We start from the raw sequence: 27202 nt of genomic DNA, 5'->3' as shown, positions 1-27202 counted from the left end.
AACCAAGTAAAAAAAAAATAAACATTTTTAGACTTAAGAAAACACTCAAAAGTATCTGAACAGACTCTTCTTTCAACAGAGGTCTGATAGGCTAAAATAAAAATGGTGTGACCTGTAGTATCTCAGGGCTGTTCTCGATGCCCTCCTCCATCCAGGCATCCAGGACATCCTCGGCAGGAGTGGACCCTGTCCCATCGTCCAGAGTGGAGAACAGACACATCCTGATGGAGCTGGTCATACAGCTGGTCCTACGGCCCGTCTCATCAAACGGCTGTCAGGATGGACAGAAGGGGAAGGTCAAATTGTCTAATAAATATATTGACTCGGCCCTTTGTGTGTTCGTTCATGAGTGACTCAAAACAGGAAATTGTAATATTATTTCCTCCACAAAACATTGTATTTTTTTTTATTTTTTTAAAGTAGACAAGAGTAGACAAATCCCCAAACCATGTTAACCTGTGGCAAGTGTATCTATATCCATATGGCTTTGATGGTACAGTAGCCATGTCAGGGCACAACATGGATTAGAAGGTGAGGCACGCCCTTATTAAAAACATAGTTTATTATGCTGCAGATCCGTGGTTAAAAACAGAGTGATTGTTTCGGTCAGAGAAGTTCAGAACGGAGGCCACAGCATGGGAATTAGACCCGAGATGGGCTTCACTGTACCTGTGAGGAGTGTAGTCTTTTCAGCTGTCTGTAAGGTGTGGAGGCAGACGGGGTGGGGGGCTTGGCTTGGTTCAGAACCCAGGAAGTAAACGCCTGAACGCTCATGACCTCATCACCACTTAGAACCTGGAGGACATCCTCCGTCACCTGGAAACAAAAATAAACAACCATCAGAAATATTTCCCAGCGTCTACTCAGACTCTCAAACCTCCACTTGGGATATGTCCAAAATAGCACCCTATTCCATTATAGAGAATAGGATGCCATGTCATACCCTTTACCCCTGGGGCTCCACCATATTACTTCCACCTTACAGATCTGCTAACATGGAAGGGGTTTAGGGCCGAGGGGAAGGGGTTTTGGGCCGAGAGGAAGGGGTTTTGGGCCGAGAGGAAGGGGTTTTGGGCCGAGAGGAAGGGGTTTTGGGCCGAGAGGAAGGGGTTTTGGGCCGAGAGGAAGGGGTTTTGGGCCGAGAGGAAGGGGTTTAGGGCCGAGAGGAAGGGGTTTAGGGCCGAGAGGAAGGGGTTTAGGGCCGAGGGGAAGGGGTTTAGGGCCGAGAGGAAGGGGTTTAGAGCCAAGAGGAAGGGGTTTAGGGCCAAGAGGAAGGGGTTTAGAGCCAAGAGGAAGGGGTTTAGGGCCAAGAGGAAGGGGTTTAGAGCCAAGAGGAAGGGGTTTAGGGCCGAGAGGAAGGGGTTTAGGGCCGAGAGGAAGGGGTTTAGAGCCAAGAGGAAGGGGTTTAGGGCCGAGAGGAAGGGGTTTAGGGCCAAGAGGAAGGGGTTTAGGGCCGAGGGGAAGGGGTTTAGGGCCAAGAAGAAGGGTTAGAGCCAAGAGGAAGGGGTTTAGGGCCGAGAGGAAGGGGTTTAGGGCCGAGAGGAAGGGGTTTAGGGCCAAGAGGAAGGGGTTTAGGGCCAAGAGGAAGGGGTTTAGGGCCGAGAGGAAGGGGTTTAGGGCCGAGAGGAAGGGGTTTAGAGCCAAGAGGAAGGGGTTTAGGGCCAAGAGGAAGGGGTTTAGGGCCGAGAGGAAGGGGTTTAGGGCCGAGGGGAAGGGGTTTAGGGCCGAGGGGAAGGGGTTTAGGGCCGAGAGGAAGGGGTTTAGGGCCGAGAGGAAGGGGTTTAGGGCCAAGAGGAAGGGGTTTAGGGCCAAGAGGAAGGGGTTTAGGGCCAAGAGGAAGGGGTTTAGGGCCAAGAGGAAGGGGTTTAGGGCCAAGAGGAAGGGGTTTAGGGCCAAGAGGAAGGGGTTTAGGGCCAAGAGGAAGGGGTTTAGGGCCGAGAGGAAGGGGTTTAGGGCCAAGAGGAAGGGGTTTAGGGCCAAGAGGAAGGGGTTTAGGGCCAAGAGGAAGGGGTTTAGGGCCAAGAGGAAGGGGTTTAGGGAGTGAATTGAGACCTCCAAAGCAAAACGGGTTGAATCCCAAATGCCACCCCATTCCCCATCTAATGCACTATAAGACATGGGGGGGGGGGCATTTTGGACACACTCTTTCCTCACCTCCAGGCCCAGGTGGTCACAGAGAGCCAGTAGCTCATGGTGGCTGGCACATCCATCCCAGGGCATAGCCAGCTCCTCACAGGCCTGTCGTAACCTCTCCTCCAGGCGATCTGACAGGGGCACTGTGGAGCCCCGCGGGGTGGAGGGGTCATCAGGGTTCCACAGGTGCAGCTGGCCTACCGACAGACAGAGATATTTTAAGATTGTTTTTACTATGGTAAAGACTTGCCTTAAGACCTCGACTCCTGTAAGGAACAGAGGTCCTTGACAAAATGTCCTCCGTCTCTCTCCTATGATCAGTGTTGTGGTCAATTCTACCTGACTTTCTGGGTATCTATTGAAGATAATAAGTATCACAGCTTTCCACTCACCATCTGCCTCGTACTCGTCCGTACTGCTTTCATGAGCGTTCCAGCGCTGTGGAAGAAACATAACATTACGCAAATGACTCATTAACTCAGAAAAATCAACACAACTTAAAAACATGCAGACAAGACAACCCACTTTCTCATGTGCAGGTCAGGTTGAGACAAGATGGGTGGGGGTTGCAGCTGGGTGGGGTTAGGGTGTGTGTGTCCAACGAAAAGGACAACAGAGCTATTGTGACGACACGGACCCCTCTGAAGGTCAAAGGTGAGCTCAAAGATGGCGATCATATCAGAGAATTAAAGAGAGAACGATCCATGTTGACAGAGCTGATTCAAACCCTCACTTCTCCAACTGTCTCTCTCTCTTTCAGGTCCTTTCAGTCATTCTATTTGTATATAAAAAAAAAGTGAGCCAACACTACCAAAAAAAGATAAGACCTTAAAAATGTATAAATAGCAGGACACTTTAAAGCAAAATAATTTAAATTGGTTGTTATAATACACATGATAAACAGAATAATAATTTCCTCGTTTCATAATTAGTGTCTGGTCCTAAGTGTGAGATAGATCACTATGCTCCGGTAACCTGTTTCCTATTGTGCTGTAGTCCAGGCCAGTACACAAGGGTCTATTGTCTGGGAGGGAACCACAGTGAAGGAATTTAGAACAGATGGGTCTCTACAACTCTTTATTCTATCACTGGGGGTGGGGGGGGGGGGGGTCATTGTTCTTCTGTCAGAACCCCCCCAAAAAAACTCCCAAATCAGGCAGAGCCCCCTGACCCGTCCTCTGGTGCACCATGATAGTTCGTGGACACCAACTTTAAGCTCTCAACCCGCTCCACTACAGCCCCATCGATGAGAATGGGGTTGTGCTCGGTCCTCCTTTTCCTGTAGTCCACGATCAGCTCCTTTGTCCTGATCACATTGAGGGAGAGGTTGGTGTTCTGGCACCACACTGCCAGGTCTCCGTGACCTCCCTATAGGCTGTCTCATCATTGTCAGTGATCAGGCCTACGACTGTTGTGTCATCAGCAAACTTGATGGTGTTGGAGTTGTGTTTAGCCACGCAGTCATGGGTGAACAGGGAGTACAGGAGGGGACTAAGCACGCACCCCTGGGGAGCTCCAATGTTGAGGATCAGTGTGGCAGATGTGTTGCTGAACAGGGAGTACACAGGAGGGGACTACGCACACGTGTTGAGGATCAGCATGGTAGATGTGTTGTTGCCTATCCTTACCACCTGGGGGTGCCAAGTCCAGGATCCAGTTTCAGAGGGAGGGGCTTAGTCCCAGGGTCATTAGCTTAGTGATGAGCTTTGAGGGCACTATGGTGTTGAACGTTGAGCTGTAACCAATGACCAGCATTTTCACGTAGGTGTTCCCTTTGTCCAGGTGGGAAAGAGCAGTGTGGAGTGCAATAGAGATTGCGTCATCTGTGGATCTGGGGCGGTATGCAAATTGGAGTGGGTCTAAGGGTTTCTGGGATAATGGTGTTGTGAGCCATTACCAGCCTTTCAAAGCACTTCATAGCTACAGATGTGAGTGCTACGGGTCGGAAGTCATTTAGGCAGGTTACCTTAGTGTTCTTGGGCACAGGCACTATGGTGGTCATGTTGGTATTACATACTCGGACAGGGAGAGGTTGAAAATGTCAGTAAAGACACCGGCTAGTTGGTCAGCGCATGCTCGCAGTACACGTCCTGGTAATTTGTCTGGCCCTGCGGCCTTGTGAATGTCTAACCTGTCTGAAGGTCTTATATCGGCTGTCAATCTCAATTGGCAGGTTTTTACCTCACATTTCCTTGGTACGGTGGAGTAATGGTCCTCTGGCTCCTGCTGCCCTGTAGCCTCTGAGCTCACCACCTCTGAGAAGTCTGCGATGGTCTCGATGAACTCTGGTGTAGAGCGCCGGCCATAGCGTTTACTACCCCGCACAAACTTAGCTTGGACTGGCGAGTCTGTTGAGAAGGAGAATAAAATCTAAATTATAAAATGTCAAAAAACCTAGCGATTGCCACTTCTCCAGAAGTAATTCAATAATAAAATAATTTGCACTCAGTTGGAATGAAAATCCCGATTGGAAAACTGAGCAGTGTTAATTTTGGCAGCTATTTTATACTTCGTTTTAAAAACTTTAATCTGAGTCAGTTAATAACTAAACTATCAGTTGACAAAAATACTGGACAAACATTTTTGGAAGTCATTTTAGTCAGTGCATTTTCTATTTTTTGCTATCCCCTTATATACCATGGCAGGCAACATGAATGAACCATATAGGATAGAAAACCTACACCTTCATCATGTGTTCCTTCAGATTGCCTTGCCCAACTAGGCCTGCTATCCCCTTATATACCATGGCAGGCAACATGAATGAACCATATAGGATAGAAAACCTACACCTTCATCATGTGTTCCTTCAGATTGCCTTGCCCAACTAGGCCTGCTATCCCCTTATATACCATGGCAGGCAACATGAATTAACCATATAGGATAGAAAACCTACACCTTCATCATGTGCTCCTTCAGATTGCCTTGCCCAACTAGGCCTGCTATCCCCTTATATACCATGGCAGGCAACATGAATGAACCATATAGGATAGAAAACCTACACCTTCATCATGTGCTCCTTCAGATTGCCTTGCCCAACTAGGCCTGCTATCCCCTTATATACCATGGCAGACAACATGAATTAACCATTTGGATAGAAAACCTACACCTTCATCATGTGCTCCTTCAGATTGCCTTGCCCAACTAGGCCTGCTATCCCCTTATATACCATGGCAGGCAACATGAATGAACCATATAGGATAGAAAACCTACACCTTCATCATGTGCTCCTTCAGATTGCCTTGCCCAACTAGGCCTGCTATCCCCTTATATACCATGGCAGGCAACATGAATGAACCATATAGGATAGAAAACCTACACCTTCATCATGTGCTCCTTCAGATTGCCTTGCCCAACTAGGCCTGCTATCCCCTTATATACCATGGCAGGCAACATGAATTAACCATATAGGATAGAAAACCTACACCTTCATCATGTGCTCCTTCAGATTGCCTTGCCCAACTAGGCCTGCTATCCCCTCATATACCATGGCAGGCAACATGAATTAACCATTTGGATAGAAAACCTACACCTTCATCATGTGCTCCTTCAGATTGCCTTGCCCAACTAGGCCTGCTATCCCCTCATATACCATGGCAGGCAACATGAATGAACCATATAGGATAGAAAACCTACACCTTCATCATGTGCTCCTTCAGATTGCCTTGCCCAACTAGGCCTGCTATCCCCTTATATACCATGGCAGGCAACATGAATGAACCATATAGGATAGAAAACCTACACCTTCATCATGTGTTCCTTCAGATTGCCTTGCCCAACTAGGCCTGCTATCCCCTTATATACCATGGCAGGCAACATGAATGAACCATATAGGATAGAAAACCTACACCTTCATCATGTGCTCCTTCAGATTGCCTTGCCCAACTAGGCCTGCTATCCCCTTATATGCCATGGCAGGCAACATGAATTAACCATATAGGATAGAAAACCTACAGCTTAAACAATGTAGCTCTGATTTTCTCCTCATCAGAACTGTGTGTGTGTGTAACAAAATAACCGGAATAACTGAATTGTCCTGGCTGCGCATCAGTTCACAGGAGCTGTGCGCGGGAGAGAGCGCCAGATCAACCGCGGCGCAACAGAAAGACGGCCAATGAGGATGAAATATTCTGCATGTGTGCTTATGATTGGACAAAACAGATTTTTTTTAAAAGGCGCTTCATGTCAAATTGAACGTCCATCATGTAGATTATTCGAACTAAAATGATGTCATTTGTTTTTTTTCCACGACGTCTCGTTATCGTTGATAGTTTGTCAGGAAAAATAGGCAGTTGAAAAGTATTTTGTCAGAGTTAATATTGACGAAATTAACACTGAAACCCGAGGTGAATGTTTTCACTTTCATTCAGACGCCAACCGTGACTCATCAGAACACATTAGCTCAACGGACAGGAATTTGAAGGGCAGTCATATTTTAAAAAGCTAAGAGTGATTACCTGGTCCAAAACGTTGACAAGGACCGACTGATCTCGAACTCTTTGGCACCGACAGTGCCTTCAGAAAGTATTCACACCCCATGACATTTTCCACATTTTGTTGTGTTACAAGCTTGAATTTTAAATTTATTAAATTGAGATTTTGGATCCCTGGCCTACACACACACACCCCTGATGTCAAAGTGGAATTGTGTTTGAGTTTCTTTACACATGAATTAAAATTCAAAAGCAGAAATGTCTTGAGTCAGGTCTTTATAACATACAGTGCCTTCAGAAAGTAGTCACACCCCTTGACTTTTCCCCACGTTGTTGTTGTTGTTGAATTTAACATTTATTAAATTAAATAAGTACTAGATCCAACACACTGAGGCGCAAAGCCAAATGCATCATGGGTCATAAACTACCAACTGACTGAGTCATTGGAAAACCTCCCTGGTCTTTGTGGTTGAATCTGTGTTTGAATTTGACTGAGGGACATTACAGATAATTGTATGTGTGGGGTATAAAGATGCTATAGGGATGCTCGTCCCGGTTGGTATGGCATTGAACCCTCATCGTGGTTAGTATGGTATAGAAATACAACTGTATTCATTCCTTACCAACGAAGCATTTGGCTACTGTTTGTTGGGTCTACTACTGATGCCAATTGTTTACCTTAACTAGGCAAGTCAGTTAGGAACAAATTCTTATTTTCAATGACGACCTAGGAACAGTGGGTTAACTGCCTTGTTCAGGGGCAGAACAACAGATTTGTACCTTGTCAGCTCGGGGATTCGATCTAGCAACTGTCCGGTTACTAGTCCAACGCTCTAACCACTAGGCTACGCTGCCGCCCCCGTCTAGCTGGCATGGCAAGTATTGTAAATAGTGTTCATTGCATTGCTACTCTTTACAGAAATACAACCATCTGTAATCAAATTGGATTGGTAACCTCGCTCCTCAGCTTGAAATGCCTCCACCCGAGGCGGCGCCATCGAAGTAGTAGCTAAGACATTTAAGGGGGGTGGGGGGGTGTATTTGGGAGAAAGGGGGTGAATAACAGTAAAGGTGTATGCGTGAGGAAGCTATACTGTTGATCATTGACGTCGGTCACATTTCGCTCCTTCCTTACCCGGCTGTGGCGGTGCACATGTTGTCTCCTGACTGGACGTTGCTACTGCTGTCGTCGTTGACAACACCAGAATTAAAGCATTCTTGAACTGGTCAAAATCAACCTGAAACACAAACACACACACACACACATCCGCCATGAAACAGTCTTCCTGAATGTAAGGACTACTAATAGCAATGTCATAAGGGTCAAATCCTAAAAGGTCCACTTCAGTGGTTGAGTATTAGTTAGTCGTGATGTCAACGGGACACCGACTATGTGAACATGTGACATAAGAGGAAGGTGAGTGGAATCCCTAATGGCAACAAGATGGATGCTCAACACGTAGAAACTTTACTCAGATAATAAATTAATGGTCTGGAAATTCCTAACATTGAATTGAATCCTGGGTGACATGTCTCGAGGGAGCTGTTCAACTGTTCTGCCTTATTATTATTGGACCATGCTGGTCATTTATGAACATTTGAACATCTTGGCCATGTTCTGTTATAATCTCCGACCCGGCACAGCCAGAAGAGGACTGGCCACCCCTCATAGCCTGGTTCCTCTCTAGGTTTCTCCCTAGGTTCTGGCCTTTCTAGGGAGTTTTTCCTAGCCACCGTGCTTCTACACCTGCATTGCTTGCTGTTTGGGGTTTTAGGCTATTTTCTGTACAGCACTTTGAGATATCAGCTGATGTACGAAGGGCTATATAAATACATTTGATTTGATTTTGATTTGAGGGAGGGGGGCATGGGGGGGTGGAACGAGGAAGGACACACGTCTGAAGCAGCAGCAGCTGGCCCTGTGCCAATAGATATGGAGATTCTCTTTGTGTTCCGTTGCCGGGCGGATGACTGCCGGGGGGGGGGGGGGGGGATGAATACCCTGGTCCTTTATTGTTGGGGGGTGGGGGGGTACCCTAGTGTTTGGGTCAGCCATCATCGCTTCCCTGCTTCTGCTGACCCCCCCCCCCTTCAGTCCCCACATGCTTACCAACACACGGCCATTGACCACCCTTCCATTCATACCAGGAAAGTCATTTGTTAGATTTGGGTAGGTGGTTATGAGTAATGTAGGTTTATTTTGATGGATCCGCCCACAGATGCATAGAAACTTCTGGGTTTGAAGGCCAGATGTTGTTGAGCCGATACAGTACATGCAGTAAAGTACCATTCAAATAATTGGAGGAATAATCATGAAGGCTGGTTTTATTTTGATCAGACATGAAGAATATGCGATAACAAAAAAAAAAACACACTAAAAAGCCATTTATCTAGATTTAAAGGCCCAGTGTCGTCAAAAACTTGATTTCCCTGTGTTTTGTATGTATGTATGTATGTATGTATGTATGTATGTATGTCCACACTATGACGTTGGATTAATAAGACAATAACAGCTATTTTTCCCCCATCCCCACTCCTAGACAGGCTAGCAAATGTATTGTTTGAAAAATGTCTCTTTGCTAAGATTGAAAACAATCTAAAATCACAGTAAAATATTTAATTGTTACCCAGAAATGAAAAACAGCTGCATGAGATCTTGGCCTTCTTGCTTCAGCCTTAAAGCAAGAGGGCCATTTTCCTCATCAAGCACCCTCTCAAACTGACACACTTCAATTGAGAATGTTGATTGGCCTGGTTGTCATGACAACAGACACCTGGGATGAGGAGGTCAATGACAGGCTCTAATTTCTAAAACAGGACAGCTAACAAAGCACAAGGAGACTGGCCCTGGCTGGCTGGCTGACTCCCTGGCTGGCTGACTCCCTGGCTGGCTGGCTGACTCCCTGGCTGGCTGGCTGACTCCCTGGCTGGCTGGCTGGCTGACTCCCTGGCTGGCTGGCTGGCTGACTCCCTGGCTGGCTGGCTGGCTGACTCCCTGGCTGGCTGGCTGGCTGGCTGGCTGGCTGACTCCCTGGCTGGCTGGCTGGCTGACTCCCTGGCTGGCTGGCTGGCTGGCTGGCTGGCTGACTCCCTGGCTGGCTGGCTGGCTGACTCCCTGGCTGGCTGGCTGGCTGACTCCCTGGCTGGCTGGCTGGCTGGCTCCCTGGCCGGCTGGCTCCCTGGCCGGCTGGCTCCCTGGCCGGCTCCCCGGCCGGCTCCCTGGCTGGCTCCCCGGCCGGCTCCCTGGCTGGCTCCCTGGCTCCCTGAACAAAGACCTGAGAGCTGGAGGCTGCATAAAGAGTTTAGAGCTGCTCTCTGACGACAGAATAGAGCCTGTATCCCACTAAAAACACAAGAGATAAATACAACTAATTCACCTCATATGCCCCCTGTACTTTAGGCTTGTGATTCTACAGAGTCTAAGGAAAAGAAACACAGTCTACCTCACTCTCCATCCAACAGGTAGATTACCCTGAGCTGTGGCTAGTGCAGGGGGCTGACCCTGCCAGTAAAACACTAACTCAAGGCTGAGAATATCCAGAGTTCCCAGGTTCTGTTCATGAGTGAACACAATAGCGTTTCTTATTGGACATTTCGTGGTAGTCCCTCCCTGTTTCAGTCCGTTCCCTTCCAACCTTAATGAACAGGCCCAGGTGTAGGGCTTACCCTGTCAGTGAGTGGGTCCTGGTTCTGCAGCAGGGCATGTAGCAGTGTTGGGGTGGCATCCTCCAGGTGCAGGGCCTGGCACAGGCTGGATAGCTCCTCGGGGCACAGCAACCCGGCTCCGCTGGTGTCAAAAGTCTCAAATACCTCCTTCAGACGCTCCTCGTACTGATCCTGCTGGCCGTCATCCATCCCATAGGACAGCACCCTGCCCTGGACAGACAGGCAAGGATGGAGACAAGGGAGCAGTTAGAACAGACAGCACCCTGCCCTGGACACAAAGACTGCTACTACGTTGATCTTATTTCCAGACGACCAGGGCTGTTCCAAACAGCAGCTCCCCCTCCACCAGGACTAAACAGACCCCCCCCCCCCCCCCACCAGGACTAAACAGACCCCCCCCCCCACCAAGTCCAAACAGAACCTCCCCTCCACCAAGTCAAAACAGAACCTCCCCTCCACCAAGTCCAAACAGAACCTCCCCTCCACCAAGTCCAAACAGAACCGCCTCTCCAGCCTGTACCTGCTTCTAGGATGTTGATCTACTGCCACTACACAGCGTCATCATGTGGTTGAGAGGAAAGTAATCCAATCAGCCTTACTGGATGGCCAAAACCAGGGCTGCAACCCAAATGACATCCTATCCAATACACAAGTATATCTTTTTTAAACCTGCATATTTAGTTAATATTGCCTGCTAACATGAATTTATTTTAACTAGGGAAATTGTGTCACTTCTCTTGCGTTCTGTGCAAGCAGAGTCAGGGTATATGCAACAGTTTGGGCCGACAGAATTTTCCGTAATCATGACATAACATTGACGGTTGTACAATGTAACAGGAATATTTAGACTGATGGATGCCACCCGTTAGATAAAATACAGAACGGTTCCATATTTCACTGAAAGAATAAACGTTTTGTTTTGGAAATGATAGTTTCTGGATTTGACCATATTAATGACCTAAGGCTCATATTTGTGTGTGTTATTATGTTATAATTAAGTCTATGATTTGATAGAGCAGTCTGACTGAGCGGTGGTAGGCAGCAGCAGCAGGCTCGTAAACATTCATTCAAACAGCACTTTCCTGCGTTTGCCAGCAGCTCTTCGCTGTGCTTCAAGCATTGATTTCAAGTCTATCAACTCCCGAGATTAGGCTGGTGTAACCGATGTGAAATGGCTAGCTAGTTAGCGGGGTGGCGCTAATAGCATTTCAAACGTCCCTCGCTCTGAGACTTGGAGTGGTTGTTCCCCTTGCTCTGCATGGGTAACGCTGCTTCGAGGGTGGCTGTTGTCGATATGTTCCTGGTTCGAGCCCAGGTAGGGGCAAGGAGAGGGACAGAAGCTATACTGTTACACTGGCAATACTAAAGTGCCTTTAAGAACATCCAATAGTCAAAGGTATATGAAATACAAATGGTATAGAGAGAAATAGTCCTATAATTCCTATAATAACTACAACCTAAAACTTTATACCTGGGAATATTGAAGACTCATGTTAATAAGGAACCACCAGCTTTCATATGTTCTCATGTTCTGAGCAAGGAACTTAAACTTTAGCTTTCTTACATGGCACATATTGCACTTTTACTTTCTTCTCCAACACTTTGTTTTTGCATCATTTAAACCAAATTGAACACGTTTCATTTTATTTGAGGCTAAATTGATTTTTATTGATGTATTACATTAAGTTAAAATAAGTGTTCATTAAGTATTGTTGTAATTATCATTATTACAAATAATTTATCCTTTTTTTTATCCAGGAAAAAAACAACAACCGGCCCACGCTCTATGGGGGCTCGACAGGACCAATGGCAGACCGGCCCACGCTCGATGGGGGCTCGACAGGACCAATGGCAGACCGGCCCACGCTCAATGGGGGCTCGACAGGACCAATAGCAGACCGGCCCACGCTCGATGGGGGTTCGACAGGACCAATGGCAGACCGGCCCACGCTCAATGGGGGCTCGACAGGACCAATAGCAGACCGGCCCACGCTCGATGGGGGTTCGACAGGACCAATGGCAGACCGGCCCACGCTCGATGGGGGTTCGACAGGACCAATGGCAGACCGGCCCACGCTCGATGGGGGCTCGACAGGACCAATGGCAGACCGGCCCACGCTCGATGGGGGTTCGACAGGACCAATGGCAGACCGGCCCACGCTCAATGGGGGCTCAACAGGACCAATGGCAGACCGGCCCACGCTCAATGGGGGCTCAACAGGACCAATGGCAGACCGGCCCACGCTCGATGGGGGTTCGACAGGACCAATGGCAGCCCGGCCCACGCTCGATGGGGGTTCGACAGGACCAATGGCAGACCGGCCCACGCTCGATGGGGGTTCGACAGGACCAATGGCAGACCGGCCCACGCTCGATGGGGGTTCGACAGGACCAATGGCAGACCGGCCCACGCTCGATGGGGGTTCGACAGGACCAATGGCAGACCGGCCCACGCTCGATGGGGGTTCGACAGGACCAATGGCAGAGACATGGTCAGTGATCCTGCAGGGGAGAGGAGCAATGCCTCGTAAAGAAGGGCACCCATTGGTAGATGGGTAAAAAGAAAAGAAGCAGACATTAAATAACCCTTTGAGCATGGTGAAGTTATTAATTCCACTTTGGATGGTGTTTCAATACACCCAGTCACCACAAAGATACAGGCGTCCTTCTTAACTCAGTTGACGGAGGAAGGAAACCGCTCAGGGATTTCACCTTTAAGGCCAATGGTGACTTTAAAACAGTAACAGAGTTTAATGGCTGTGATAGGAGAAAACTGAGGATGGATCAACACATTTTTGTTACTCCACAATACTAACCTAAATGACAGAGGGAAAAGAAGGAAGCCTGTACAGAATAAAAATATTCCTAAAGATGCTTCCTGTTTGCAACAAGGCACTAAAGTCAGACTGAAAAAAAATTGGTAAAGAAATTACATTTTTGTCCTGAATACAAAGTGCTATATCTGGGGAAAATCCAATACAACACATTACTGAGTACCACTCTCCATATTTTCAAGTATACTGGTGGCTGCATCATGTTATGGGCATGCTTGTAATTGTTAAGTACTGGGGAGTTTTTCAGGATAAAAAAAGAAACAGAATGGAGCTAAGCACAGGCAAAGTCCTAGAGGAAAACAGAGCTAGACATTTTTAAAGAATAAAAATAGGCAAATGTTGCACAATCCAGGTGTGGAAAGCGCTTAGGGATTTACCCAGAAAGACTCGGCTGTAATCGCTGCCAAAAGGTGCTTCTACAAAAGTATTTCATTGTCAACACACGTTCCCTGTCATTATGGAATATTGTGTGTAGATGGGTGAGAAAAAAATAAAACTAAATCTGTTCTATCAATTTTTTAATTAAGGCTGTAACAACAAAAATGTGGAATAAGTCGAGGGGTATGAATACTTTCTGAAAACACTGTACGCCATGGGTCAAAAGTACTGGTCAAGGTGCCATTTCTGAAGCACTACTTTTGACCAGGGCCCACAGGGCATAGTATACGAATTTAAAAACTTTATTTAAAAAAAAACAGGTTATTTCATCTGTATCGGGATTATGCTCAGACAGCTTTAAAAGGAGGTCAAGTTATACAACAATAAAATCAAAAATGAGTCTGATTTTTAACAGATGTCCCTATAACAATACAGATAATTGACTAATGTCACAAAAATCTGACCAAGTCCATTTCAATCATGTCAGACAAAGGAAGGAAAGCATTACACACACACACACACACACACACACACACACACGGTGTAGATAGACTCCCACCATAACCAGCTGCTCGTTGTCATAGTGACGACATTATGGTACTTCATATAAAGTCTGTATCAGCCAGGTGTCCCCTCCTCCTAGACCGGGGCTACCCACCCATTCAAATCAAGACAATGGGCTGTCCAAACCCATAATCAGTATTCAGCTTCTGCAAGTCTCAGTAGCGAATCTCATTCAAGTGAACCATGCTGTCAGCCTTAGATTAGCATTACGATCAGAAGATCTCACATTAATCCCATACCCCAGCTAGTCAGCTACCCCCATAACATCACAGTAAAAACACAAGACAAAGACCAGGGGCCTGTATCCACGAAGTGTCCCAGAGTAATAGTGCTGATATAGGATCTGTCCATATAACCTCATTCATTCTGATCTAGGATCTGTCCATATACCCTCATTCATTCTGATCTAGGATCTGTCCATATAACCTCATTCATTCTGATCTAGGATCTGTCCATATACCCTCATTCATTCTGATCTAGGATCTGTCCATATACCCTCATTCATTCTGATCTAGGATCTGTCCATATAACCTCATTCATTCATTCTGATCTAGGATCTGTCCATATAACCTCATTCATTCATTCTGATCTAGGATCTGTCCATATAACCTCATTCATTCATTCTGATCTAGGATCTGTCCATATAACCTCATTCATTCTGATCTAGGATCTGTCCATATAACCTCATTCATTCTGATCTAGGATCTGTCCATATAACCTCATTCATTCTGATCTAGGATCTGTCCATATAACCTCATTCATTCTGATCTAGGATCTGTCCATATACCCTCATTCATTCTGATCTAGGATCTGTCCATATAACCTCATTCATTCATTCTGATCTAGGATCTGTCCATATAACCTCATTCATTCATTCTGATCTAGGATCTGTCCATATAACCTCATTCATTCATTCTGATCTAGGATCTGTCCATATAACCTCATTCATTCTGATCTAGGATCTGTCCATATACCCTCATTCATTCTGATCTAGGATCTGTCCATATACCCTCATTCATTCTGATCTAGGATCTGTCCATATAACCTCATTCATTCTGATTTAGGATCTGTCCATATACCCTCATTCATTCTGATCTAGGATCTGTCCATATAACCTCATTCATTCTGATCTAGGATCTGTCCATATACCCTCATTCATTCTGATCTAGGATCTGTCCATATACCCTCATCCATTCTGATCTAGGATCTGTCCATATACCCTCATCATTCTGATCTAGGATCTGTCCATATACCCTCATTCATTCTGATCTAGAATCTGTCCATATACCCTCATCCATTCTGATCTAGAATCTGTCCATATACCCTCATTCATTATGATCTAAAAGGCTAAACTGATCCTAGATCAGCACTTCTACTCTGACACTTTGTGGATACATACGGATCCAGACTTGACACTTTCCTTCTCAGTGGACTCCTTTACAACCTCAACAACTACTGTCTTTAGATTGTTCTAGTAGGCACCAAGAGGTCAGTAAAATAGACTTGTAGCTCAATAAAAGGTCCTTGTTGGATCCCTGCAGGGGGTCATAGTGGCTGTAGATTGACAGAATCAGGACCAAGGCAGAGCAGACTGGAGCAGGGGAAATCATAAGACAAGAGGTTAATCTCCCTTGCGGGGGGGGTCCAAGAGGAATCACCAGTGGTAAGAACTGTTCAACATTGGTCTGACCTTTCAGAATCTGTGCTTCAGGTTTGTTTTGATCAAGCAGACTGGGAAATGTTCCGGGTCACCTCTGGGAATAGTTTTGACGTATACACTGACTGGTTTATCAGAGGATGTTGTTACTACTATGACGATTAGAACTCATGCAAACCAAAAAAAACGTAGGTAGATGGCGATATTCGTGAAAAACTGAAAGTGCAAACCACAGCATTTAACCAGGGCAAGGTGACTAGGACATGTACAAACAGAAAAGCTATGACCTACGTAAAGCAATCAAAGAGGCAAAACGAGTCGCAGTTCAACGACTCAGACACGTGGCAGGGACTTTAGACTAGGGCTGTCTGACCAAAAGTCGCCTGTTCCATCAACCAATCAATTCCTCAACATTTTTAAAATGTGTTTTTCCATATATAGACACCTGTGTTAATAAAATCAACTTTATGTATTGAGATCGTCTGATGCTTTAAGCTTAATGTTTGATGCCTCAAGAGGGTGCCAGAGATCTAGATAACCAGAAGAAGAAAAATAGTAACACTTAACCTAATTCTCCTCCTGCTCCTGCTGGCTTTTGCAGATTCTGTCGTTACTCTCCTGAAGTTTCCGGTAATAGACGGTAACCTTTCTATTGTGGAATGCTAATTTCATCGTACTAGTTCTACCACTCTGCATGCCAGTTATCGTTTTCATATAATAAACGTCTTCATATCTGAAATCATTGCCATGTGGTAAATTTAAATTAAAACGATAAACCTAAGAAAGGTAACTTCTATTGCCAATGTAACAGTATAACTTTAAACCGTCCCCTCGCCCATACCCGGGCGCGAACCAGGGACCCTCTGCACACATCAACAACAGTCACCCACGAAGCATCGTTACCCATCGCTCAACACAAGCCGCGGCCCTGCAAGGGGAACCACTGCTTCAAGGTCTCAGAGCAAGTGACGTCACCGATTGAAACGCTATTTAGCACGCATCACCGCTAACTAGCTAGCTATTTCACATCCGTTACACCAACTATGTAAAAATAGTCTACATAAAGCCAACAAATAAAAACATTGCAGCCTGCAGGTAGAAAAAAAAAACCTGATAAAAATTTTTAAAAAATCCTGTAAATCAATCACATTGGCTACACATGGCCTGTCTGCAACGAACTTGAAACACTATCAACTATTAATTTAGTTCAGGCCTGAAGCTGGTGCTAGCGAACTTGCAACATTGTATCCAATATTCCGTGCCCTCAGAGTTTCCCATGCCAGTGAGCTCGGGACAGACACAGTTGTAGGTTATTTGAGCAAGTGCTTGACTTGGGCAGGAGCTCACCGGGGCTGAGTACCGGCACCTCAAAGTTTCTACTGCTCGAGTTCCTGATCCTCTTATAGAATATTAGCTCAAATATTGTGGAGCTCCTGCACCTACATATAAACAGCACCCAAAATGAGTACCGGAAGCTATTTCAATCCAAGTCAAGCACTGATAAGAAGCCTATTTCATGACGTTTCCACTGGATCAGAGCATGACATTTTTCCCCTTTCACGCTGAGTGGTTATCGAAAGAGAGAGCTGGAAAGATCTTTCAAATACATTGAGGAACTATTGTAATTCTCAATAGATGTAAAAAAAACAGTGAAGAAAACATTACATTGAGAAGCTCCACAGGTCATTAGTGGCGGTGCGTTAAGCCAATCAGAAATACTATCAGACCCCCAAACAGGCACATTTATGTAACTACATTTGCACGAAGAACCGGTAGCCTATAGGTCTACTTCTATGCATAATCAGGCCAGGTAGCCTATAGGTCTACTTCTATGCATAATCAGGCCAGGTAGCCTATAGGTCTACTTCTATGCATAATAAGGCCAGGTAGACTATAGGTCTACTTCTATGCATAATCAGGCCAGGTAGCCTATAGGTCTACTTCTATGCATAATCATGCCAGGTAGCCTATAGGTCTACTTCTATGCATAATCAGGTCATGTAGACTATAGGTCTACTTCTATGCATAGTCAGGCCAGGTAGCCTATAGGTCTACTTCTATGCATAATAAGGCCAGGTAGACTATAGGTCTACTTCTATGCATAATCAGGCCAGGTAGCCTATAGGTCTACTTCTATGCATAATCATGCCAGGTAGCCTATAGGTCTACTTCTATGCATAATCAGGTCATGTAGACTATAGGTCTACTTCTATGCCTGCGTGTCCTTACACAACATTGACAGGAGCGCTCCAAACAAAAGACAATTCTAAAATTGACAGAACTTAAATTAAATAAACCCAAACGTTTTTCTCACAAGTATAACATAGGTTATGCACGCTGCAAACAATGTGTCCACTCCGACAATGAGAACAGGAAGAATGGAACAATAATATTGAATGCATTAACAGAAATGACTATAAACAAAGTAACAAACACTATCAATAACCACTGTACACTAACAATCAAACGCAAACAATTCACACAATTAAGTTATGAAACAATGAATGTGCACAAAATTGGCATGAGAGAGCCGCGCATTCTGGAGAGAGCCGCGCATTCTGGAGAGAGCCGCGCATTGCGCATCTGGGCGCACGGTCAAGCCGACGTCTGCATTGGCCATGCAGCATTTACAGTGATACGCCTCTGCAGAAGTCAGGACAAGAACGGCATCTGCAGAAGTCAGGACAAGAACGGCATCTGCAGAAGTCAGGACAAGAACGGCATCTGCAGAAGTCAGGACAAGAACGGCCTCAGCAGAAGTCAGGACATTCATACTTCTGCCATTTGTTGTCAAGGAAGTGAGTTTGTGTTTACAGGATGTACCGCCCCACCTACCATCAACCAATCATGTCAATGATATACAGAGCCCTCCGCATTGTGGCAACATTTGGGAGGGGTGTGACGATGCGGTACAGAGCTGGAGTAGGCCTCTGGAGGCTCTGCAATTGTGTCACACCCTACATATGAAGCCTCAGACCACATTTCCAGATAAAGCATAACATTGACTTTTAGTCTAGGCTTCCACAATGGATTAGTTCACTGAGAAGGGCATATTTATTGCTCGACAACAAAAAAACAATATCGGTTGACCAAAAGCCTAAGGACCAAAGAATCGACCTGTCGACTAATTGGGGTCAACCCCAATCAGATGCTCAACATGTTCTGCTCACACCTAGCGTAAATGGTCTGAGCCGAAGCCACACGAAAACTCCAGACAATCATGGATTATAAAAGGGAAAGCCATGTTGTGGACACCGACACCTCAAACTAAAACACATTTGCCCGCTTCGAGGTAAAGACGAGCCGCCAACGCGATGGTTCAGAATCACCATGTCAGAGATTCAGGCGATGGTTCAGAATCACCATGTCAGAGATTCAGGCGATGGTTCAGAATCACCATGTCAGAGATTCAGGCGATGGTTCAGAATCACCATGTCAGAGATTCAGGCGATGGTTCAGAATCACCATGTCAGAGATTCAGGCGATGGTTCAGAGTCACCATGTCAGAGATTCAGGCGATGGTTCAGAATCACCATGTCAGAGATTCAGGCGATGGTTCAGAATCACCATGTCAGAGATTCAGGCGATGGTTCAGAATCACCATGTCAGAGATTCAGGCGATGGTTCAGAATCACCACGTCAGAGATTCAGGCGATGGTTCAGAATCACCACGTCAGAGATTCAGGCGATGGTTCAGAGTCACCATGTCAGAGATTCCGGCGATGGTTCAGAATCACCATGTCAGAGATTCAGGCGATGGTTCAGAATCACCATGTCAGAGATTCAGGCGATGGTTCAGAATCACCATGTCAGAGATTCAGGCGATGGTTCAGAATCACCATGTCAGAGATTCAGGCGATGGTTCAGAATCACCATGTCAGAGATTCAGGCGATGGTTCAGAGTCACCATGTCAGAGATTCCGGCGATGGTTCAGAATCACCATGTCAGAGATTCCGGCGATGGTTCAGAGTCACCATGTCAGAGATTCCGGCGATGGTTCAGAGTCACCATGTCAGAGATTCAGGCGATGGTTCAGAGTCACCATGTCAGAGATTCCGGCGATGGTTCAGAGTCACCATGTCAGAGATTCAGGCGATGATTCAGAATCACCATGTCAGAGATTCAGGCGATGGTTCAGAATCACCATGTCAGAGATTCAGGCGATGGTTCAGAATCACCATGTCAGAGATTCAGGCGATGGTTCAGAATCACCATGTCAGAGATTCAGGCGATGGTTCAGAATCACCATGTCAGAGATTCAGGCGATGGTTCAGAATCACCATGTCAGAGATTCAGGCGATGGTTCAGAATCACCATGTAAGAGATTCAGGCGATGGTTCAGAATCACCATGTCAGAGATTCAGGCGATGGTTCAGAGTCACCATGTCAGAGATTCCGGCGATGGTTCAGAATCACCATGTCAGAGATTCAGGCGATGGTTCAGAATCACCATGTAAGAGATTCAGGCGATGGTTCAGAATCACCATGTCAGAGATTCAGGCGATGGTTCAGAATCACCATGTAAGAGATTCAGGCGATGGTTCAGAATCACCATGTCAGAGATTCCGGCGATGGTTCAGAGTCACCATGTCAGAGATTCAGGCGATGGTTCAGAATCACCATGTCAGAGATTCAGGCGATGGTTCAGAATCACCATGTCAGAGATTCCGGCGATGGTTCAGAGTCACCATGTCAGAGATTCAGGCGATGGTTCAGAATCACCATGTCAGAGATTCAGGCGATGGTTCAGAATCACCATGTCAGAGATTCAGGCGATGGTTCAGAATCACCATGTCAGAGATTCAGGCGATGGTTCAGAATCACCATGTCAGAGATTCAGGCGATGGTTCAGAATCACCATGTCAGAGATTCAGGCGATGGTTCAGAGTCACCATGTCAGAGATTCCGGCGATGGTTCAGAATCACCACGTCAGAGATTCAGGCGATGCTTCAGAATCACCACGTCAGAGATTCAGGCGATGGTTCAGAATCACCACGTCAGAGATTCAGGCGATGGTTCAGAGTCACCATGTCAGAGATTCCGGCGATGGTTCCGAATCACCATGTCAGACAATAGACTAAGGCTACGTTCCAAACAGCGCCTATATAGTGCACTACTTTAGACCAGGGCCCATAGGTGGTCCAATACATAATATGGAGAAGTGCACCATGTGTGACCCAGAGTAACAGTTGCACATAAACTTATTTAAGCATGCGTTATTGTTTCAGATAGGTCTAACCGAGTAGACACACACACACCTCTCATAAAAGGTCTACTAGTATCATTTCAATGTGAATGATTTACATTGTCACCAGGGCAGTCTTCATGAAACAACATCTGTGTTGAGTCAACATATCCATGGCAACAGGCGCAACAAGCCCTCAGCACAATGTCAGTACAAAACAACAGGCGCAACAAGCCCTCAGCACAATGTCAGTACAAACAGGCGCAACAAGCCCTCGGCACAATGTCAGTACAAACAGGCGCAACAAGCCCTCAGCACAATGTCAGTACAAACAGGCGCAACAAGCCCTCAGCAGGGCCAGCACAAAACAACAGGCAGAACAAGCCCTCAGCACAGGGCCAGCACTAAACAACAGGCAGAACAAGCCCTCAGCAGGGCCAGCACAAAACAACAGGCAGAACAAGCCCTCAGCAGGGCCAGCACAAAACAACAGGCAGAACAAGCCCTCAGCACAAGGTCAGTACAGACAGATGCATAACAGCCAATAATGCAACCTAGAGCATAATACCCAAGTAATTCAATGGAAGAAATGACTGTTTCATAAGTTTACCATAGGGCGGCAGGTAGCCTAGTGGTTATAGTGTAGGAGCGGCAGGGTAGCCTAGCGGTTAGTGTAGAGGCGGCAGGTAGCCTAGTGGTTATAGTGTAGGAGCGGCAGGGTAGCCTAGCGGTTAGTGTAGAGGCGGCAGGTAGCCTAGTGGTTATAGTGTAGGAGCGGCAGGGTAGCCTAGCGGTTAGTGTAGAGGCGGCAGGTAGCCTAGCGGTTAGAGTGTAGGGGCGGCAGGTAGCCTAGCGGTTAGAGTGTAGGGGCGGCAGGTAGCCTAGTGGTTAGAGTGTAGGGGCGGCAGGTAGCCTAGCGGTTAGTGTAGGGGCGGCAGGTAGCCTAGTGGTTAGAGTGTAGGGGCGGCAGGTAGCCTAGCGGTTAGAGTGTAGGGGCGGCAGGTAGCCTAGCGGTTAGAGTGTAGGGGCGGCAGGTAGCCTAGTGGTTAGAGTGTAGGGGCGGCAGGTAGCCTAGCGGTTAGTGTAGGGGCGGCAGGTAGCCTAGCGGTTAGAGTGGAGGGGCGGCAGGTAGCCTAGCGGTTAGAGTGTAGGGGCGGCAGGTAGCCTAGCGGTTAGAGCGCTGGACTAGTAACCGAAAGGTTGCAAGATCGAATCCCCGAGCTGACAAGGTAAAAATCTGTCATTCTGCCCATGAACAAGGCAGTTAAACCACCTAGGCCGTCATTGAAAATAAGAATTTGTTTAAAAAATAAAAAAAACTGACTTGCCCAGTTAAGTAAAGGTTAAATAAATATTTTTAAAAACTACACTATCATGTTAACGTTAAACTAGACGATGAATGTTGCCAAAACAATATGACCATGCTCTGATAAGACTGTCATAATTATAATACAGGAAGTAGAGAAATGAAACTAATCTACCTAATATGACCCATCCATCCATGACCAAAAGTATGTGGACACCTGCTCATTGAACATCTCATTCCAAAATCATGGGTATTAATATGGAGTTGGGTACCCCCCTTTGCTGCTATAACAGCCTACACTAGATGATGGAACGTTGCTGCAGGAACTTGTTATAATTAAGTCTATGATTTGATAGAGCAGTGTGACTGAGCGGTGGTAGGCAGCAGCAGGCTCGTAAGCATTCATTCAAACAGCACTTTACTGCGTTTGCCACCAGCTCTTCGCTGTGCTTCAAGCATTGCACTGTTTATGACTTCAAGCCTATCAACTCCCGAGATCAGGCTGGCAATACTAAACTACCTATTAGAACATCCAATAGTCAAAGGTATATGAAATACAAATGGTATAGAGAGAAATAGTCCTATAATTCCTATAATAACTACAACCTAAAACTTCTTACCTGGGAATATTGAAGACTCATGTTAAAAGGAACCACCAGCTTTCATATGTTCTCATGTTCTGAGCAAGGAACTGAAACGTTAGCTTTCTTACATGGCACATATTGCACTTTTACTTTCTTCTCCAACACTTTGTTTTTGCATTATTTAAACCAAATTGAACATGTTTCATTATATATTTGAGATTAAATTGATTTTATTGTGCATTATATTAAGTTAAAATAAGTGTTCATTCAAAAAAAAACATATATATATATATATATATATATATATACACACACACACAAATTAAAATTGGTGATTAATCGGTTTCGGCTTGTTTTGGTCCTCCAATAATCGGTATCGGCGTTGAAAAATCATAATCGGTCGACCTCTAGTTGAGGTCAGGGCTCTGTGCAGGCCAGTCAAGTTCTTCCACATCAATCTCTACAAACCATTTCTGTTTGGACCTCGTTTTGCGCACGGGGGCATTGTCATGCTGAAAACAGGAAAATGCCTTCCCAAAACTGTTTCAACAAAGCACAGAATTGTCTACATTGTCACTGTATGCTGTTGTCATTAAGATTTCCCTTCACTGGAACTAAAGGGCCTAGCCCGAACCATGAAAAACATCCCCAGACCATTATTCCTCCACCAAACTTTACAGTTGGCACTATGCATTGGGGCAGGTAGCGTTCTCCTGGCATCCACCTAACCCAAATTCCTCCGTCAGACTGCCAGATAGGTGAAGCGTGATTCATCACTCTAGAGAACACGTTTCCACTACTCCAGAGTCCAATGGCGGTGAGGTTCACACCAAACCAGCAGACACTTGGCATTTTTTATTTTATTTCACCTTTATTTAACCAGGTAGGCCAGTTGAGTTCTCATTTACAACTGCGACCTGGCCAAGATAAAGCGTAGCAATTCGACACATACAACAACACAGAGTTACACATGGAGTAAACAAAACATACAGTCAATAATACAGTAGAACAAAAGAAAACAAAAAGTCTATATACAGTGAGTGCAAATAAGGTAAGTTAAGGAAATAAACAGGCCATGGTGGCGAAGTAATTACAATATAGCAATTAAACACAAACATTGCGTATGGTGCATCAAAGCTGGGACCAAGAGAATGAAAAATAGCTTCCATCTCAAGGCCATCAGACTGTTAAACAGCCGTCACTAACACAGAGAGGCTGCTGCCTAAATACAGACTTGAAATCATTGGCCACTAATAAATGGATCACTAGTCACTTTGATAAATGTTTACATATCTTGCATTTTATACCATCTACTGCATCTTGCCTATGCCGCTCGGCCATCGCTCATCCATATATTTATATCTATATATTGTTATTCCATCCCTTTGCTTATATTTGGGGTTATTAGGTAGTTGTGGAATTGTTCGATTACTTGTTAGATATTGCTGCACTGTTAAAACTAGAAGCACAAGCATTTCGCTACACTCCCAATAACATCTGCTAACCCTGTGACCAATAACATCTGCTAACCCTGTGACCAATAACATCTGCTAACCCTGTGACCAATAACATCTGCTAACCCTGTGCATGTGACCATTAACATCTGATGGTGATGTTAGGCTTGTGTGCAGCCACTCAGCCACGGAAATCCACTTTCACGATGCTCCTGACGAACAGTTCTCTTGCTTCCAGAGGCAGTTTGGAACTTGATAGTGAGTGTTGCAACCGAGGACAGACGATGTTTACGCGCTACGTGTGGCCTACCACTTCACGGCTGAGCGATTGTTGCACCTAGACATTTCCACTTCACAATAACAGCGCTTACAGTTGACCGCCGGCAGCTCTAGCAGGGCATCCGAAGACCTTGCCACGTTGAAAACGTGTCACTGAGCTCTTCAGTAACACCATTCTACTGCCAGTGTTTGTCTATGGAGATTGCATGGCTGTGTGCTCGATTTTATACACGGTCAACAACGGGTGTGGCTGAAATAGACGAATCCACTAATTTGAAGGGGTGTCCACATACTTTTGCGCACACACTACTTTCCCTGGGCAGTTAGCGAGGGTCAAAGGGCAGAGAGCCAAATGATCCATGCAGTGACTCGGTTAACAGGTTTCAACAAAGTAACCAGACTAAATTCTGCTTGTTACCTTGTTCAAAACGCGACGATTGGAACATAGATACATTGTAACGAGGCACGCACGACTGGAGCATTTCTGTCAATATACTTTTTGTGAGGATAATGCTTTTAAAAAAGTCTAACGGTATAGTAATGTCGATTTGCAGGCAAGGAAAATATGGTCGAAGAAAGCGAAAAACAGGGCGCTGTATGAAGAACATGTTGAAATGTCTTCTGCGGCGTGTAAGAACGAAACCACCCCGTTCAATGTATATTACATTTTGGGGGGATCGTTGCCTACGAGCCTGGTAGGTAATGAAGTTGACATGTTTTGAAATAATAGATCAATTTTTAAAAAATTGCTACAAACTTACCCACAGCAACTCCACTGACTAGGAGGATGCCTATTCCTCCTCTCTGGTCGTGTTTTAGGGAGACCGCTACAAAGTTTCCCAACAACGTTCCGTCTTTGGTATTTTTTCTAAATAAAAAAACATAACGAAACTTGATGATTAAACTTCTTGTTTTGGGGTTGCGTGTCACGGTTGGCCTACTTTAATTTTTATTTCGTTGTCAAAACGGTTTGTTCTTGTTCAGTACGGTAAAATGCTTTCTGCATCCTGCTGCCTCTCCTTTCAGATTTTGAAACGCTCTTCAGGGAGGAAGGGGTGGTGACGCGTTGAAATGCACTGGAGTCGTACGGATGTCGTCATTGGTACAATCTCAATCGGACATGATTCAGTCATTGGTACAGTCTCAATCGGACTGGATTCAGTCATTGGTACAATCTCAATCGGACATGATTCAGTCATTGGGAGAATCTCAATCCGATTTGATTCAGTCATTGGGAGAATCTCAATCCGATTTGATTCAGTCATTGGGAGAATCTCAATCCGATTTGATTCAGTCATTGGGAGAATCTCAATCCGATTTGATTCAGTCATTGGGAGAATCTCAATCCGATTTGATTCAGTCATTGGGAGAATCTCAATCGGAAATGATTCAGTCATTGGTAGAATCTCAATCGGAAATGATTCAGTCATTGAGAGAATCTCAATTGACCACTCACTCCAAAGGCTTTATTGGCATGTGAAACCAAAACTCATAAAATAGATAATAAACTAAGTGAAATAAACAATTTTAAAAAGGGTACAGTAAACATGACAAAAAAAAGTTTCAAAGGGATAGAGACATTGCAAATGTCATATTATGGCTATGTAGAGTGTTGTAATGGTGTGTGAATAGGTCCCGCCCCCCTGACATTCTCCTCCAATGGGTTTTGAGAAGGAGAGAGGAGAGAGTATTCGAGGAGTATCCAAGCATCCAAAGGCGCACTAGCCAAAGTATCCAAGTATGGGGGCCGGGGACCATTTGATATTCAAAAATTCCTCTACAAGGCCAATGCATCTGTTTAAAACTGTCATTGAATCAAAATAACTTTTATGTCATATATATATATATATATATATATATATATATATATATATGGAGATTCCGGAATGTATTTATGGAGATTCCGGAGATTCCGGAATGTATATATGGAGATTCCGGAATGTATATATGGAGATTCTGGAGATTCCGGAATGTATATATGGAGATTCTGGAGACTCCCATCTCCCTCACTAGCTTTAAGCACCAGCTGTCAGAGCAGCTCACAGATCACTGCACCTGTTCATAGCCCATCTGTATACAGCCCATCTATCTACCTCATCCCCATACTGTATTTATTTATTTTGCTCCTTGGCACTCCAGTATCTCTACCTGCACATCCATCTTTTGCACATCTACCATTCCAGTGTTTACTTGCCATATTGTAATTACTTCGCCACCATGGCCTATTTATTGCCTTAACTCCCTTATTTGACCTTATTTGCACTCACTGTACATAGACTATGTTTTCTTTGTTTTTCTTTTGTTCTACTGTATTATTGACTGTATGCTTTGTTTATTCCATGTGTAACTGTGTTGTTGTATGTGTCGAACTGCTATGCTTTATCTTGGCCAGGTCACAGTTGTAAATGAGAACTTGTTCTCAACTAACCTACCTAGTTAAATGAAGGTGAAAAAAATACACACACACACATCATCCTTTGCAAATAAATGATTAAACATGACAAATAAGTCATGGGTTGAAATGAAACATGCTTTCATTCATAACATTGAAAACTTAATTTAACAAAAGTTACTTTAATTATGGCATGAGAATATAATCAGATGTGCATAATAAGTCTACACAGATAAGGGCGAGACAGTGACATGAATAGCTGACTGTCATTCCCTTTCCTTGACATAATGATAATAATAACATTTTTTATTTTACCTTTATTTAACTAGGCAAGTCAG

General features: G+C 45.2%; 1 protein-coding gene across 3 annotated transcripts in view; it reads right to left on the bottom strand.

The window, feature by feature from the left end:
* LOC110505960 (uncharacterized) overlaps positions 1 to 25518 on the bottom strand; it is a 55464-nt gene extending 29946 nt beyond the window's left edge. For 2 of the 3 annotated variants that reach the window (XM_090221357.1, XM_090221359.1), the window contains exons 1-4: positions 2526 to 2732; positions 2155 to 2330; positions 670 to 816; positions 113 to 271 (exon numbers count right to left, since the gene is read on the bottom strand). In XM_090221357.1, the coding sequence (XP_090077483.1) occupies positions 113 to 271; positions 670 to 816; positions 2155 to 2330; positions 2526 to 2640 (597 nt within the window). In that variant the 5' untranslated portion in view covers positions 2641 to 2732. Of the gene's footprint in view, positions 1 to 112; positions 272 to 669; positions 817 to 2154; positions 2331 to 2525; positions 2733 to 4314; positions 4482 to 7698; positions 7802 to 10229; positions 10440 to 25233 lie in introns of those variants that run through there. The other variant, XM_090221360.1, reaches the window with a different exon arrangement.
* Between the last annotated feature and the right edge of the window lie 1684 nt (positions 25519 to 27202).

This window comes from Oncorhynchus mykiss, chromosome 25 (genome assembly GCF_057628025.1).
Source record: "Oncorhynchus mykiss isolate SJ-2025 chromosome 25, ASM5762802v1, whole genome shotgun sequence".
NCBI lineage: Eukaryota > Metazoa > Chordata > Actinopteri > Salmoniformes > Salmonidae > Oncorhynchus > Oncorhynchus mykiss.
The sequence above is the reverse complement of the archived record's forward strand: the minus strand, read 5'-3'. Positions and strand labels throughout refer to the sequence as shown.